We start from the raw sequence: 13,626 nt of genomic DNA on the forward strand, positions 1-13,626 counted from the left end.
ACTCAAACCGACGAGTGGATGCTTTGTTTGCAGGTTCCGTAATGCGCGACTGTAACATCACAGTTAACATTAACTATATCAATCCTTGTCCAGTGAACACAAATAAACGTCGGAGGATCATCTATGACTGATTCTGAATGAACACACGCGTGACACTCGCACCATTGCAATTTTTCGCGCGCATAAACAATTGACGTCATTATAAACTGGGAAATCCCCTTTTTGTCCATGACATCGCGGCAAGCCTACGCTACCTTAATAAATGATACAGAGTTAAATGTTGTTCAATACAAGTATTTCCATGTATCTATCTCTAATTAAAATATTTAATTTCCACAAAATTAATATTTCTAATGGTTATTCATATTGCGTTTGTAGTCTGTCATTTTTGCTCTCGCGGAAGAATGTAGAATTTTGGAAACGTGAATGGTGATATTCATGCGCCATTCAGACACTTGTACCGTGGGATTTTGTTTACGTCGTGGCAGAAATAATGGGGTGGGAGAAAAATAATCAACCCCTACCCTCAGAGGATGTGACAGAGAAATCTCCAACCCTCGGGGTGATTTTTTTGTAGTCTAACCCTCGGCAGAGCCTCGGGTTAGACAACAACAAAAATCACCCCTCAGGTTGGAGATTTCTCTATCACACCCTCAGGGTAGGGGAAGATTCTATTAATCTTACCCTTACAGGAAGTATGGATATTTCTGTCTGGTGGGATAGAAAGTTTGATCTATTTGTACAGATTTACAAATTAGAAATAATCTACTGATGTACTGCTGTCAGGTTCCTTGATTTGTTGGAATAAAAAATGTAGGAGTGTAGAGAGAATTAATTTTTGTGTGATTTTGCAGATCAGACTTTTGTCTTTTTATCATACAACAGGTTGATGACAGAAGAACTCCAGAATCAGAAACACCCATGCATCTGCCATTTGCTCACAAACCAACAAAACAGCTCCATGGCCACAACAAGTTTCCACCCCACTATAGTCCATATCATTACATGTCGGATCACAACATTCCATTTCCCCGCACCAGTGGGGCACGCTTCTGTGCAGCAGGTGATCACCTGTTTTCAATATACACTCAGACCTTGTTATCTCAAACTCGTATAACTCAAAGACCGTGTATAATTCAAAGTATTTTGTCAATCCAAGCCAAACTTTACTCTAAACATTTTATCTTACTTAAATCAAATAATTTGATAACTTGAAGTTTTCCCATTGACTTTGAGATAACAAAGTTTGACCGTATTGTAGAATATTGTTCCTATGTCCTGTACCAGTGTTTTGACCGTATTGTAGAATATTGTTCCTATGTCCTGTACCAGTGTTTCTAGGCCACATGTTAATGCTAACTTTGATATATATGAAAGAAAGTGACCCCCTCTATACCTGTTAGGCGTACTTCGGTGCTACAGGTTAGTTCTAGCTTTGTCATATACTGAAGAAGAATACCTCCTTATACACTAGTGAGGCTCATTTCCTGTGTGGCAGATTAGTGTTATGGACCGTATTTCTGCAATGTGAATTATACTAAAAAATTAGGACAGTTGAATTCTGGATTCAAAAAGGCTTCTTGGAAACAAAATGGCACAAAATCCAACTTAAAAATACTTTGAAAGTATCATCAGATCAGATTAAAAATCTTAGTTACAGATGTGGGATATGGCTCTAAGTTTCTTCCTCCAAACACTAGTACCTGTGACAGTTATTGTAGTGATATGTTGAACTCAGATTGGATGCCTTTCTAAATGTTTCTGTATTTTCTTACTAACTATTCCTGTTATTCTGTCTCAGCAAGATTTTCAAAAATTAATCGCTGATTCTTTATTGATGTGATTATTTGTGTAGGATATCTTGTTGTATTTGGGAGAGCCAGGGAAGCTAAGAAAGCAAGGACAGGAGCAGACCACACCCCAAAGTAAGTCTTGCCACACCCCAAAGTAGGTCTGACCACACCCCAAAGTAGGTCTGACCATACCCGAAAGTAAGTCTTGCCACACCCCAAAGTAAGTCTGACCACACCCCAAAGTAGATCTGACCACACTCCAAAGTATATCTGACCACACCCCAAAGCAGGTCTGACCGCACCTCAAATCATGTCTGACCACACCCCAAAGTAAGTCTGGCCCCATCCCAAATCATGTCTGACCACACCACAAAGTAAGTCTGGCACCACCCCAAAGTAAGTCTGACCACATCCCAAAGTAAGTCTGACCACACCTCAAATCATGTCTGACCACACCCCAAAGTAAGTCTGGCACCACCCCAAAGTAAGTCTGACCACACCCCAAAGTAAGTCTGGCCCCATCCCAAATCATGTCTGACCACACCCCAAAGTAAGTCTGGCACCACCCCAAAGTAAGTCTGACCACACCCCAATGTGAGTTTTACCACACTCCAAAGTAAGTCTGACTGCACCCCAAAGTAAGTCTCACAACACCTCAGTGTAAATCTGACAATACCCCATAGTAAGTCAGGCCCCTACCCAAAGAAAGTCTGACCACACCCCAAAGTCTGACTACACCCTAAAGTAATTCTGACTACATCCCAAATTTAGCCTAACCACTCCCTAAAATTTGTACTGTCATACCTCAAAGTAAGTGTGTACCCCCCACAACCCAAAATAAAGTCTGACAACACCCGAAAGTAAGTCTTACCTGACCCCAAAGTAAGCCTCATAAATAATTGCTCTTTTTGTTTATAATTTTAGAAATCTGAACAATCTTGATCACAATTGTTGACACCAGTAACATTCAATAGGGAGAACTTTCTGGGTCAAGCCATGGTTCCTAATATTATTTTTGTAACATGTTGAGGCCATGGACTTCATTAACAATCATCATCCAGATTAAATGTGAAAAGAGAAATTTGTAATACTGTCGCAAAGTATCTGAATTGGCCAATTAAATAATTACGTTTTGCAGTAAATTAGAATTTATAATAATATGTTGTCGATATATATTGTTTGTTGTAATTCATTAATAGATGTTTCTGAATAGATTCAGACTTGTATTAAACTTCTATAAACATCAACAATTATACCTATATATAATACCTATATTTTGTCTTTCAGGGCTTTATCAGAGCTAACACAATACAGTTCCCGAGCAAAAATTTGGAGCACTCATGCTGCCCCGACCCCGTACCAACAGTACTCATTTGCTCGCAGTCCTCCTACTACTTCTGATCCCTTCACTATCAAGTCCTATTATTATAAAGAACAGAAGGTAAGATTTTAGTGTTGTATGCTAAGAGTACACAGTTAAAAATGTATTGGAGATGGATTTGCTTCTGTTGTCTTTCTGCTTCTGTACACACATTTGTTAGAAAAATCTTGTCTTGATAAGCTGTCAGTAGATAATTTTTTTCTTCCATGCTTTCATAGTTTGCTTGGAAAAGATACATCTGTGTTATGAAACTTCAAAAAATGACTTTCAGTTTGAGATAAGTCTGTTCACATCATAGTCAACAATATCATTTTCTTACACCATGAGAAAAACCAAGATTACCTTATGAAGATAATTGTGTCTCTCAAGAGGAGAAGATGTTATCTTATTCTGTCCCCAAGGAAAAGATTGCCTGCGTGTGCTTTTGTGTAGAATTGTATGTGTCATAGCATCATTGAAAACGTGGTAGAAAGATCTTCAAACATTTGGATGTTCTCTGGGCAACAAAATCTTATAGCCTTCAGGAGTCTACAGGAAACAGTATTATAATCTATTAAGTGACAAAGCTTTGTTCTAGATTGCCAAACTCTTCCTTTTTGGATTTGAGATTTTTCTGTTCATAGAACTTGTGTCTATGAGATCCCATCAATTTTCATATAAAGTTGTTGACTAGCACAGTTGCATGTTTTGTTTCTTTCACCTTAGAAAATAGAAAGGTTGAAGGTAAAATTTGGAGTAATAATTCGAGAATTTTTGAATTTTCAGAAGAAGAACAGCTTGAGAATGAAATCTAAGGTGGACAAGAGTGAAGATATAGACAAACAGAAAGGTCCTAATTTAGCCCCGGTGAAGGTCTATGATAGCAGTTATCTGTTACCTATCAGTAAAACTCTCGGCACAAATTACAGGTAGGACATGTGAGATGTTAAATCTCGGCACACATTACAGGTAGGACATGTGAGACATTAAATCTCGCCACACATTACAGGTAGGACATGTGAGATGGTAAATCTCGCCACACATTACAGGTAGGACATGTGAGACATTAAATCTCAGCACACATTACAGGTAGGACATGTGAGATGGAAAATCTCGGCACACATTACAGGTAGGACATGTGAGACATTAAATCTCGCCACACATTACAGGTAGGACATGTGAGATGGAAATTCTCGGCACACATTACAGGTAGGACATGTGAGACATTAAATCTCAGCACACATTACAGGTAGGACATGTGAGACATTAAATCTCGGCACACATTACAGGTAGGACATGTGAAATGGAAAATCTCGGCACACATTACAGGTAGGACATGTGAGATGTTAAATCTCGGCACACATTACAGGTAGGACATGTGAGACATTAAATCTCAGCACACATTACAGGTAGGACATGTGAGACATTAAATCTCGGCATACATCACAGGTAGGACATGTGAGACATTAAACCTCTGCATACATTACAGGTAGGACATGTGAGACATTAAATCTCAGCAAACATTACAGGTAGGACATGTGAGACATTAAATCTCGGCACACATTACAGGTAGGACATGTGCGATGGAAAATCTCGGCACACATTACAGGTAGGACATGTGAGATGTTAAATCTCGGCACACATTACAGGTAGGACATGTGAGATGGAAAATCTCGGCACACATTACAGGTAGGACATGTGAGATGTTAAATCTCGGCACACATTACAGGTAGGACATGTGAGACATTAAATCTCAGCACACATTACAGGTAGGACATGTGAGACATTAAATCTTGGCATACATCACAGGTAGGACATGTGAGACATTAAACCTCTGCATACATTACAGGTAGGACATGTGAGACATTAAATCTCAGCACACATTACAGGTAGGACATGTGAGACATTAAATCTCGGCACACATTACAGGTAGGACATGTGCGATGGAAAATCTCGGCACACATTACAGGTAGGACATGTGAGATGTTAAATCTCGCCACACATTACAGGTAGGACATGTGAGATGGAAATTCTCGGCACACATTACAGGTAGGACATGTGAGACATTAAATCTCAGCACACATTACAGGTAGGACATGTGAGACATTAAATCTCGGCATACATCACAGGTAGGACATGTGAGACATTAAACCTCTGCATACATTACAGGTAGGACATGTGAGACATTAAATCTCAGCACACATTACAGGTAGGACATGTGAGACATTAAATCTCGGTACACATTACAGGTAGGACATGTGCGATGGAAAGTCTCGGCACACATTACAGGTAGGACATGTGAGATGTTAAATCTCGGCACACATTACAGGTAGGACATGTGAGACATTAAATCTCGGCATACATCACAGGTAGGACATGTGAGACATTAAACCTCTGCATACATTACAGGTAGGACATGTGAGACATTAAATCTCCACACATTACAGGTAGGACATGTGAGACATTAAATCTCAGCACACGTTACAGGTAGGACATGTGAGACATTAAATCTCAGCACACATTACAGGTAGGACATGTGAGACATTAAATCTCGTCATACATTACAGGTAGGACATGTGAGATGGTAAATCTCGGCACACATTACAGGTAGGACGTGAGAAGGTAAATCTCGCCACACATTACAGGTAGAACATGTGAGACATTAAATCTCAGCACACATTACAGGTAGGACATGTGAGACATTAAATCTCGGCACACATTACAGGTAGGACATGTGTGATGGAAAATCTCGGCACACATTACAGGTAGGACATGTGAGATGTTAAATCTCGGCACACATTACAGGTAGAACATGTGAGACATTAAATCTCGGCATACATCACAGGTAGGACATGTGAGACATTAAATCTCAGCATACATTACAGGTAGGACATGTGAGACATTAAATCTCGTCATACGTTACAGGTAGGACATGTGAGATGGTAAATCTCGGCACACATTACAGGTAGGACGTGAGAAGGTAAATCTCGCCACACATTACAGGTAGAACATGTGAAACATTTAATCTCAGCACACGTTACAGGTAGGACATGAAAAGGTAAAACCTCACATACATTACAGGTAGGACACATGAGAATGTAAATCTCGCCACACATTACAGGTAGGACTGAATTGTTATTCCAAAATATTGTATCTTTTGAAAAATTTATTGAGTAGATGACTTGAGACAGCAAGGAAAAAAAAACATTTCTCATCACTTACAGATAACTGAGACGTAGATGTTTTGTTATTTCATCACATGATAGTTCTCATAATTGCTCATTTTACACCTGAACATTATGAATTACAGGATAGACTTGGATGACATACCAGGAATGTGTCAACACAATGCTTCTCAGGCAGCTAGTGTCGGGAGGAAAGATCTAGTACAGGTATTTATACTAATAGGAGTGAAAGAAAATATTCACATGTTAAGTTCCTTAATCAAGAATTATGTCAGTGGTGGTGTTACATCAATTGTGATGGCTGTAAGCTGGTGGTAATAGCGATTACCGAAGCTCTGTCCAGTGTTGGTCACCGTGTTAGGATGGAAGAATCATTCATATATATATCTATGAGAAATGCCCTCTATTAGTTCATAGTTTTTGGTTGGGGGCATTTATTGTTATCAATGTCTGCCCCAGTTCCATCCTGAATCAATCTTATAACTTGAGAATCTCGCAACAGATTTAATTCAAAATTATCTCATGGTATCAAAACATCAAATTGTACAGTTTTGGTTTGCATAGGAGAGATGGCATTCATAATTTTATAAGTGAGAGTGAATCTTTCTATGACTGTACTTTAAAGTACTTATTACCGTATCTCACTCTTGTTGTATTTCACATAATGTCAACACCTTGTACTGTTCAATTTCACATGGTCAAGTCAAGTCTACAGGAGTTACTCCCCTTAGTTATCAGTAGTTGATTACAAAGTATATGTGTGACTGGTACCTACAGGTCTAATTTAGTGTACACAGGTAATTATCATAGAAAGGCTGTAGACATTTAGTACCAGTTACCCAGTCTGAAGTCTGTCTTCAAAGTGACATCATCCTTAAGGTGAATTACATCACAGCAAACAGTTAAGTACTATCATAGAGATTGATAATATAGTAAAATAGAACTTGAAGATAATTAGCTTTTTAATTCTCAAATTATTATAAGCTTAATCTTTAAGGTTCCCTGGCTTTTGACAATAAAGTTTGGGGAAAATATATTCAGTGAAACATTTATTGAAGTTTTTTTTGCCTTACATAATGAATGTTCCTTTTACTTTAAGTGTTGAATTTACCATAAAATGCATAGGATTTTATAATTCAGCTTTAAGATCAAACAAAAACCATCCTTTATTTTTGCCCTGTTTGCAGTAAGTTGAAACAGGCAAAAGCTGAACTACAGCAAAAAATAATTTGTTGCAGTACTTTAAAAAACAGTTTTATTTTCAAGGACCCATGCTTTTTCATTTGCAGCTATGGAATCTGGTGACACTGATGTCAGACAAACGGTTGGCTCCATCTTCAGACCCAGATGATGGTAGTCCCTGGGGAAGACACCCATTTGCAAGACAGCTACTGAAACACATGTAAGTATGCATCTTTAAGTACAGGGGAAAAAACAATTAATTCAGCAGTCCGTCATTTACTTTAAAAATGTCTGAGCTGTTATTTTGATAGTCTAAAGCACCTGAACATATAATTCTGAGCTTATGACAATGTTATTTTATAGAAATCCTGAATAAAGGTACTTCTTTTCTTATTGGAATAATATTTATGTAGTTATTTACATAGGACAGACTTGTACAATGTTGATATAATTAACTATATAGGACAGACTTGTACAATGTTGATATAATTAACTATATAGGACAGACTTGTACAATGCTGGTATAATTATCTGTATAGGACAGACTTGTACAGTGTTGATATAATTATCTATATAGGACAGACTTGTACAATGTTGATATAATTATCTGTATAGGACAGACTTGTACAGTGTTGATATAATTATCTATATAGGACAGACTTGTACAGTGTTGATATGATTAACTATATAGGACAGACTTGCACAATGCTGATATAATTATCTGTATAGGACAGACTTGTACAATGTTGATATAATTAACTATATAGGACAGACTTGTACAATGTTGATATAATTATCTGTATAGGACAGACTTGTACAGTGTTGATATAATTATCTATATAGGACAGACTTGTACAATGTTGATATAATTATCTGTATAGGACAGACTTGTACAATGATATAATTATCTATATAGGACAGACTTGTACAATGTTGATATAATTAACTATACAGGACAGACAATGCTGATAAAATTATCTATATAGGACAGACTTGTACAATGTTGATATAATTAACTATATAGGACAGACTTGTATAATGACATAATTATCTATGTAGGACAGACTTGTACAATGATATAATTAACTTTATTGGACAGACTTGTACAATGTTGATATAATTATTTATAGGATGGACTTCTACAGTGGGTTACATGATGTACAAACTCTAGCCATGTTGTGCTGCGTGTTCTGGAATAAACAGGAAATACAGCGACCACTGCACCAGTCGTCATCTGTGGAATACATCCCACCAACTGTAAGTGTTCACTAGGTCATCAGAAAGGGCTGTGACTATGACAGAAGGTAGGGATAGGGGTCAGAGGATGGGAAATATTCACGAGGGTATATCAGCATGGGATGTAACCATGACAGGGGTAAGGGTAGGGGTCAATTGTATATCAGCAACGGGTAAAACCACCACAGGAGTAGGCATAGGGGTCAGAGGATGGGAAATAGTCACGAGGTTGTTTCAGCAGGGGGTGTAACCACCACAGAGGTAAGGGATAGGGGTCAGAGGATGATAGATATTCACTAGGTTGTTGCAGAAGGGAGTTTGACCACCACAGGGATAGGATTGGCAAGGGTGTATTAATTAGCAAGGGATGCAATCACTGGAGTGGATGGAGGAAGGTTCATGGATAAGAAATATTCATAAGGGTGTATTAGCAAGGGGTGCAACCACCATGGGGGAAAAAGGATGGTTCAGAGGATGGGAAAGGTTTCCCTCTGTGGAAACGAGATGAAGTCTGATTGCTTCATACTTCATATCTTATTATGCCTTTTCATTTCTTTGTGATTGCAGATAAAAACAATTTTTATTTATTTATTTTTTTTTTAATTGACATTAGGTTTCAGGGACTTGTACTGTTTGTCATTTTGTATCAAGTTATGTTGCTGTGGAAGGCTTGAAAGGCTGGTAATCTCTAGATTCTGTGTGTTGTTTCAGAGAAGTCCAAGTGGACTGTTGTTAACATCACCACCAGGCTTTCAGCAGTCATTTATAGCAAAAGCATTGTTGATAACATATCAAATTATTTTTGTCCTGAAGTATTCACCATCCCTATTTTAATTTCGGAAAGGAGCATAAGTGTTAAAGTATTGCTCATTTTCAATTCAGGTTGTCTTGTGAGTTTCACTGTATATGACTAGTGGTTTGAGAGATTGTCTTGTGAGTTTCACTGTATATGACTAGTGGTTTGAGAGATTGTCTTGTGAGTTTCACTGTATATGACTAGTGGTTTGAGAGATTGTCTTGTGAGTTTCACTGTATATGACTAGTGGTTTGAGAGATTGTCTTGTGAGTTTCACTGTATATGACTAGTGGTTTGAGAGATTGTCTTGTGAGTTTCACTGTATATGACTAGTGGTTTGAGAGATTGTCTTGTGAGTTTCACTGTATATGACTAGTGGTTTGAGAGATTGTCTTGTGAGTTTCACTGTATATGACTAGTGGTTTGAGAGATTGTCTTGTGAGTTTCACTGTATATGACTAGTGGTTTGAATGTCACTTTTTGACGTAGCTCTGAATTCTTTTGTAGTACTACTTCTTTTGCCTGTGTGTTAATATATTTTTTTTTCTCTGTTTGAAAAGTCTTAAATTCATATTATGAAAAACATCTCTATAGATAGAATTAACATCAAACAATTTCTTTATATTTTTTTCTGATTTCGCTTGATATAAACAAACAAAAATGAACACTGATCACTGTTGAAGTATCACGGCATTTAAAACCTATGAAAATAATTTAAATACTATTGATCTCTTAAGTTACGACCATTTGTAATGTTACTTGTATTGTAAATCATCTCATGGTGTACCAGGTTGTGTTAAGTGGTTAGCTTTAGTTTCTGGTAGAAAAAGTTTGGTATTTGGCAGAATCACTTGTTATTGAATAGATCTAGATCAAGTGATTTGAAGTAGAATCATTTTGTATATATGGTGTTTTGTAAAATCATTTAATGTTTGATAGAACTGAGTGTGTTTGGTAGAATCCCCTCATGTCGGGAATTTGGAAACACCATAATTTAGTGTCCATGTGTATGTTGTCTTTCATCATAATTTGGGACCACCAAGGACTCATTTTGAAAAAAAAAGTTTCTGTCAAAAATTACTCGCAGAGAATTTTGAAATATGAACATGGAACACAGCAGTGTAAATGTATAAAATGTATGAATATGCTCAGGTGCGCTACAGTCTACCACAAATATTTGACAAGGGAGGGGCTCAGGTAAGTATATATAGACAGTGTGTATGAGAATTTCATTTCATCCAAATACCTTTTGCTTCCCTAGTGTTCTGGTTTGCTAGTGGGGGAAGGCTTGTAACAGGCTCAATGTCAAATAGGTTCCAAGAAGGTGAAAACCATGCATTGGTAATGCTTCAGCAAAGCTCACAAACATTCCAGGGCTAGCTTCATACTGATCAACAATGTCTGGAAGAAGATTTAAACAGGATTTGACTAATGGTGATTATATAGGTAAACTTTCATTATGGTTAGACCTGTACTATAGTCAAGAGTTATCTAAAGGTTCGATAGTCACTATGTTTATGATAATCGATATGGTAGCGTCTTCTTTATTTTAACTTTTGTGACTAAATTAAAACAGTGTACAAATAAAACATTTTATTACATTTAAATAAAGTTTTTTTTTTCTCCATACAAATTTGTATTATAAACCTTTTGGCTCTTGTTTGATTTTTTTTTTTTTACCAGTTGTTGTGAAATTGAATGTATCATCACAAAAAAAGTAATAACACAGCAAATTATAGATAGTACTTACATATTATAGGCAAACTCAATACAGAGTGAATAAAGAATATGTCAGGGTAGGGCAAATGTTTGACTTGGTAGAAGTTTCTCTGTATTTATGTACAGTAACTACATAACATGTTTATCTAATAAGGATTCATTTTCTCCATATATATCTGTTTAAACTGTGGGACTTAAATGAGTTTAGTTTCTTCATACATTTCTGACATACAAGCATTTAGCATGAGTTACCTATGATTAAACTACTTGGGTTACCTATGGTAAATCTACCTGGTTAACCTATGATAAAACTGCTGGAGTTACCTGGGTTACCTATGATTAAACTACCTGTGTTACCTATGATTAAACTACTTGGGTTACCTATGATTAAACTACTTGGGTTACCTATGATTAAACTACTTGGGTTACCTATGATTAAACTACCTGTGTTACCTGGGTTACCTATGATAAAACTACCTGAGTTACCTGGGTTAGCTATGATAAAACTACCTGAGTCACCTGGGTTACCTATGATAAAACTACCTGAGTTACCTGGGTTAGGTATGATAAAACTGCCTGAGTTACCTGGGTTAGCTATGATAAAACTACCAGAGTTACCTGGGTTAGCTATGATAAAATTACCTGAGTTACCTGGGTTAGGCATGATAAAACTACATGAGTTACCTGGGTTAGCTATGATAAAACTACCTGAGTTACCTGGGTTACCTATGATAAAACTACCTGAGTTACCTGGGTTACCTATTATAAAACTGCCTGAGTTACCTGGGTAATTAAACTACCTGGGTTACCTATGATTAAACTACCTGGGTTACCTGATTAAAAAAGTTGCCTGTGATTAAGTTACCTGGGTTACCTATGATAAACTACCTGGAGTTAAACCTGGGTTACCTATGATAAAACTACCTGAGTTACCTGGGTTATCTATGATAAAAATACTTGGGTTACCTATGATAAATAGAGGGTTAACACCAAAGCTTGTTATACTTCCACACCTGTAGACTGACCATGTCACTGTTGAGCTTGAGAAGTTTTATCAGTCCATGTGTTTTTACTGGCAGGAATACCTTTTGATAACCTTTTGATGCATTTGTATGGCCCAGTTGTTTTTTATGACATAATATACTATATATTAAAATGTCTTCCATCGTAATGGCTTAAACATGTGTTTTGTATGTCAATACATAAGATTTTATTTAATGATTTTAAACAAGTTTATTCTGTTTTATGTAAATTAATTTTGTTTTGTTAATGAAAGTAAGGATTCTGTTTCATTTATTGGGTTTGAAACAGCATGTTTTAAGGTATTTATTGAATTCCTTAATTTATTTATGATTTTGCTTTCAGTTTTGCATATGGTTTGTAAACATGTAAATGCAATAGTTTTTGCATGTTAACATTGACGTGTTTTACCTGGTACTGTCAACAGAGATCATGTAGCGCAAACTTAGAAGCATTCGGCATGCAACCCATTTTGGCTTCTTTAAAGTTAGGTGGTCTGAAGTCTAATTATCGTCACTTCTCAAATATTGGGCTTTTTCATTTTGCAAACAAAGATGAAAAAATCTCCATTAAAGAAAAATAAAAAAATAAAAAAATAAAAAATAGAGGACGTGATTTACTAAAAAAAAAAAAATTAAAAATAAAGGGCATGATTAAATGTCCATTTTTATATGGGAAGTCATAATTGTTAATTAAATGAAATAATTGTGTAGATTTAATGTTAAAAATAATTGTTCCATTTTTGGAAGTATATAAAAATGACTTAATGACATAACTGTTTGAAATATCAACAAGGTTTAAGTTGAAGGAAAGTAAAACATATTTTGTCAATGTCAAAAAACTAATATTATTGAAATTTGGACAATCTTTACAGATAAGTACCAGGGGTATTTGATTTTGATGATATTGATAATTCAAATATTCACTTTCACTTCTACTTCAGTTGTTAATTAAACTCTCAAGTCTACACTCCTCATTTTTATTGTATAAACACAATTTTTCATTTAATTGTTAAGATAACGATGATGATAAAAATGTTAAGTTAACGATGATGATAAAAATGTTAAGTTAACGATGATGATAAAAATGTTAAGTTAACGATGATGATAAAAATAAATGTGATGTTTTAATGATCTTAAGTTACCATGCAAGTTTATCCCTAACCATGTCAGTCATTGGATAGACCATTGGTTCTGAACTTCGTGTACAAACCATGTATGTAAACTTACTATGACCTGTGTTTCTGTAGGTGCCTCATCTGATTGCAAATTGAAAGGTGCTAAAATGACCCTACTCTTAATACAGAGTCGTCTTCCTGGTTCAGTTTCGTTTAAT

General features: G+C 36.2%; 1 protein-coding gene across 1 annotated transcript in view; it reads left to right on the top strand.

The window, feature by feature from the left end:
* LOC132559313 (GATOR complex protein WDR59-like) overlaps positions 1-13,626 on the top strand; it is a 51,444-nt gene that overhangs the window by 18,387 nt on the left and 19,431 nt on the right. Inside the window, exons 14-21 of the mRNA XM_060223923.1 lie at positions 886-1,063; positions 1,856-1,925; positions 3,081-3,234; positions 3,940-4,082; positions 6,464-6,545; positions 7,628-7,740; positions 8,651-8,777; positions 10,705-10,749. Of these exons, the coding sequence (XP_060079906.1) occupies positions 886-1,063; positions 1,856-1,925; positions 3,081-3,234; positions 3,940-4,082; positions 6,464-6,545; positions 7,628-7,740; positions 8,651-8,777; positions 10,705-10,749 (912 nt within the window). The remainder of the gene's footprint in view (positions 1-885; positions 1,064-1,855; positions 1,926-3,080; positions 3,235-3,939; positions 4,083-6,463; positions 6,546-7,627; positions 7,741-8,650; positions 8,778-10,704; positions 10,750-13,626) is intronic.

This window comes from Ylistrum balloti, unplaced genomic scaffold (assembly GCF_031769215.1).
Source record: "Ylistrum balloti isolate Yb309-2 unplaced genomic scaffold, AGI_CSIRO_Ybal_v1 Utg370892, whole genome shotgun sequence".
Taxonomy (NCBI): domain Eukaryota; kingdom Metazoa; phylum Mollusca; class Bivalvia; order Pectinida; family Pectinidae; genus Ylistrum; species Ylistrum balloti.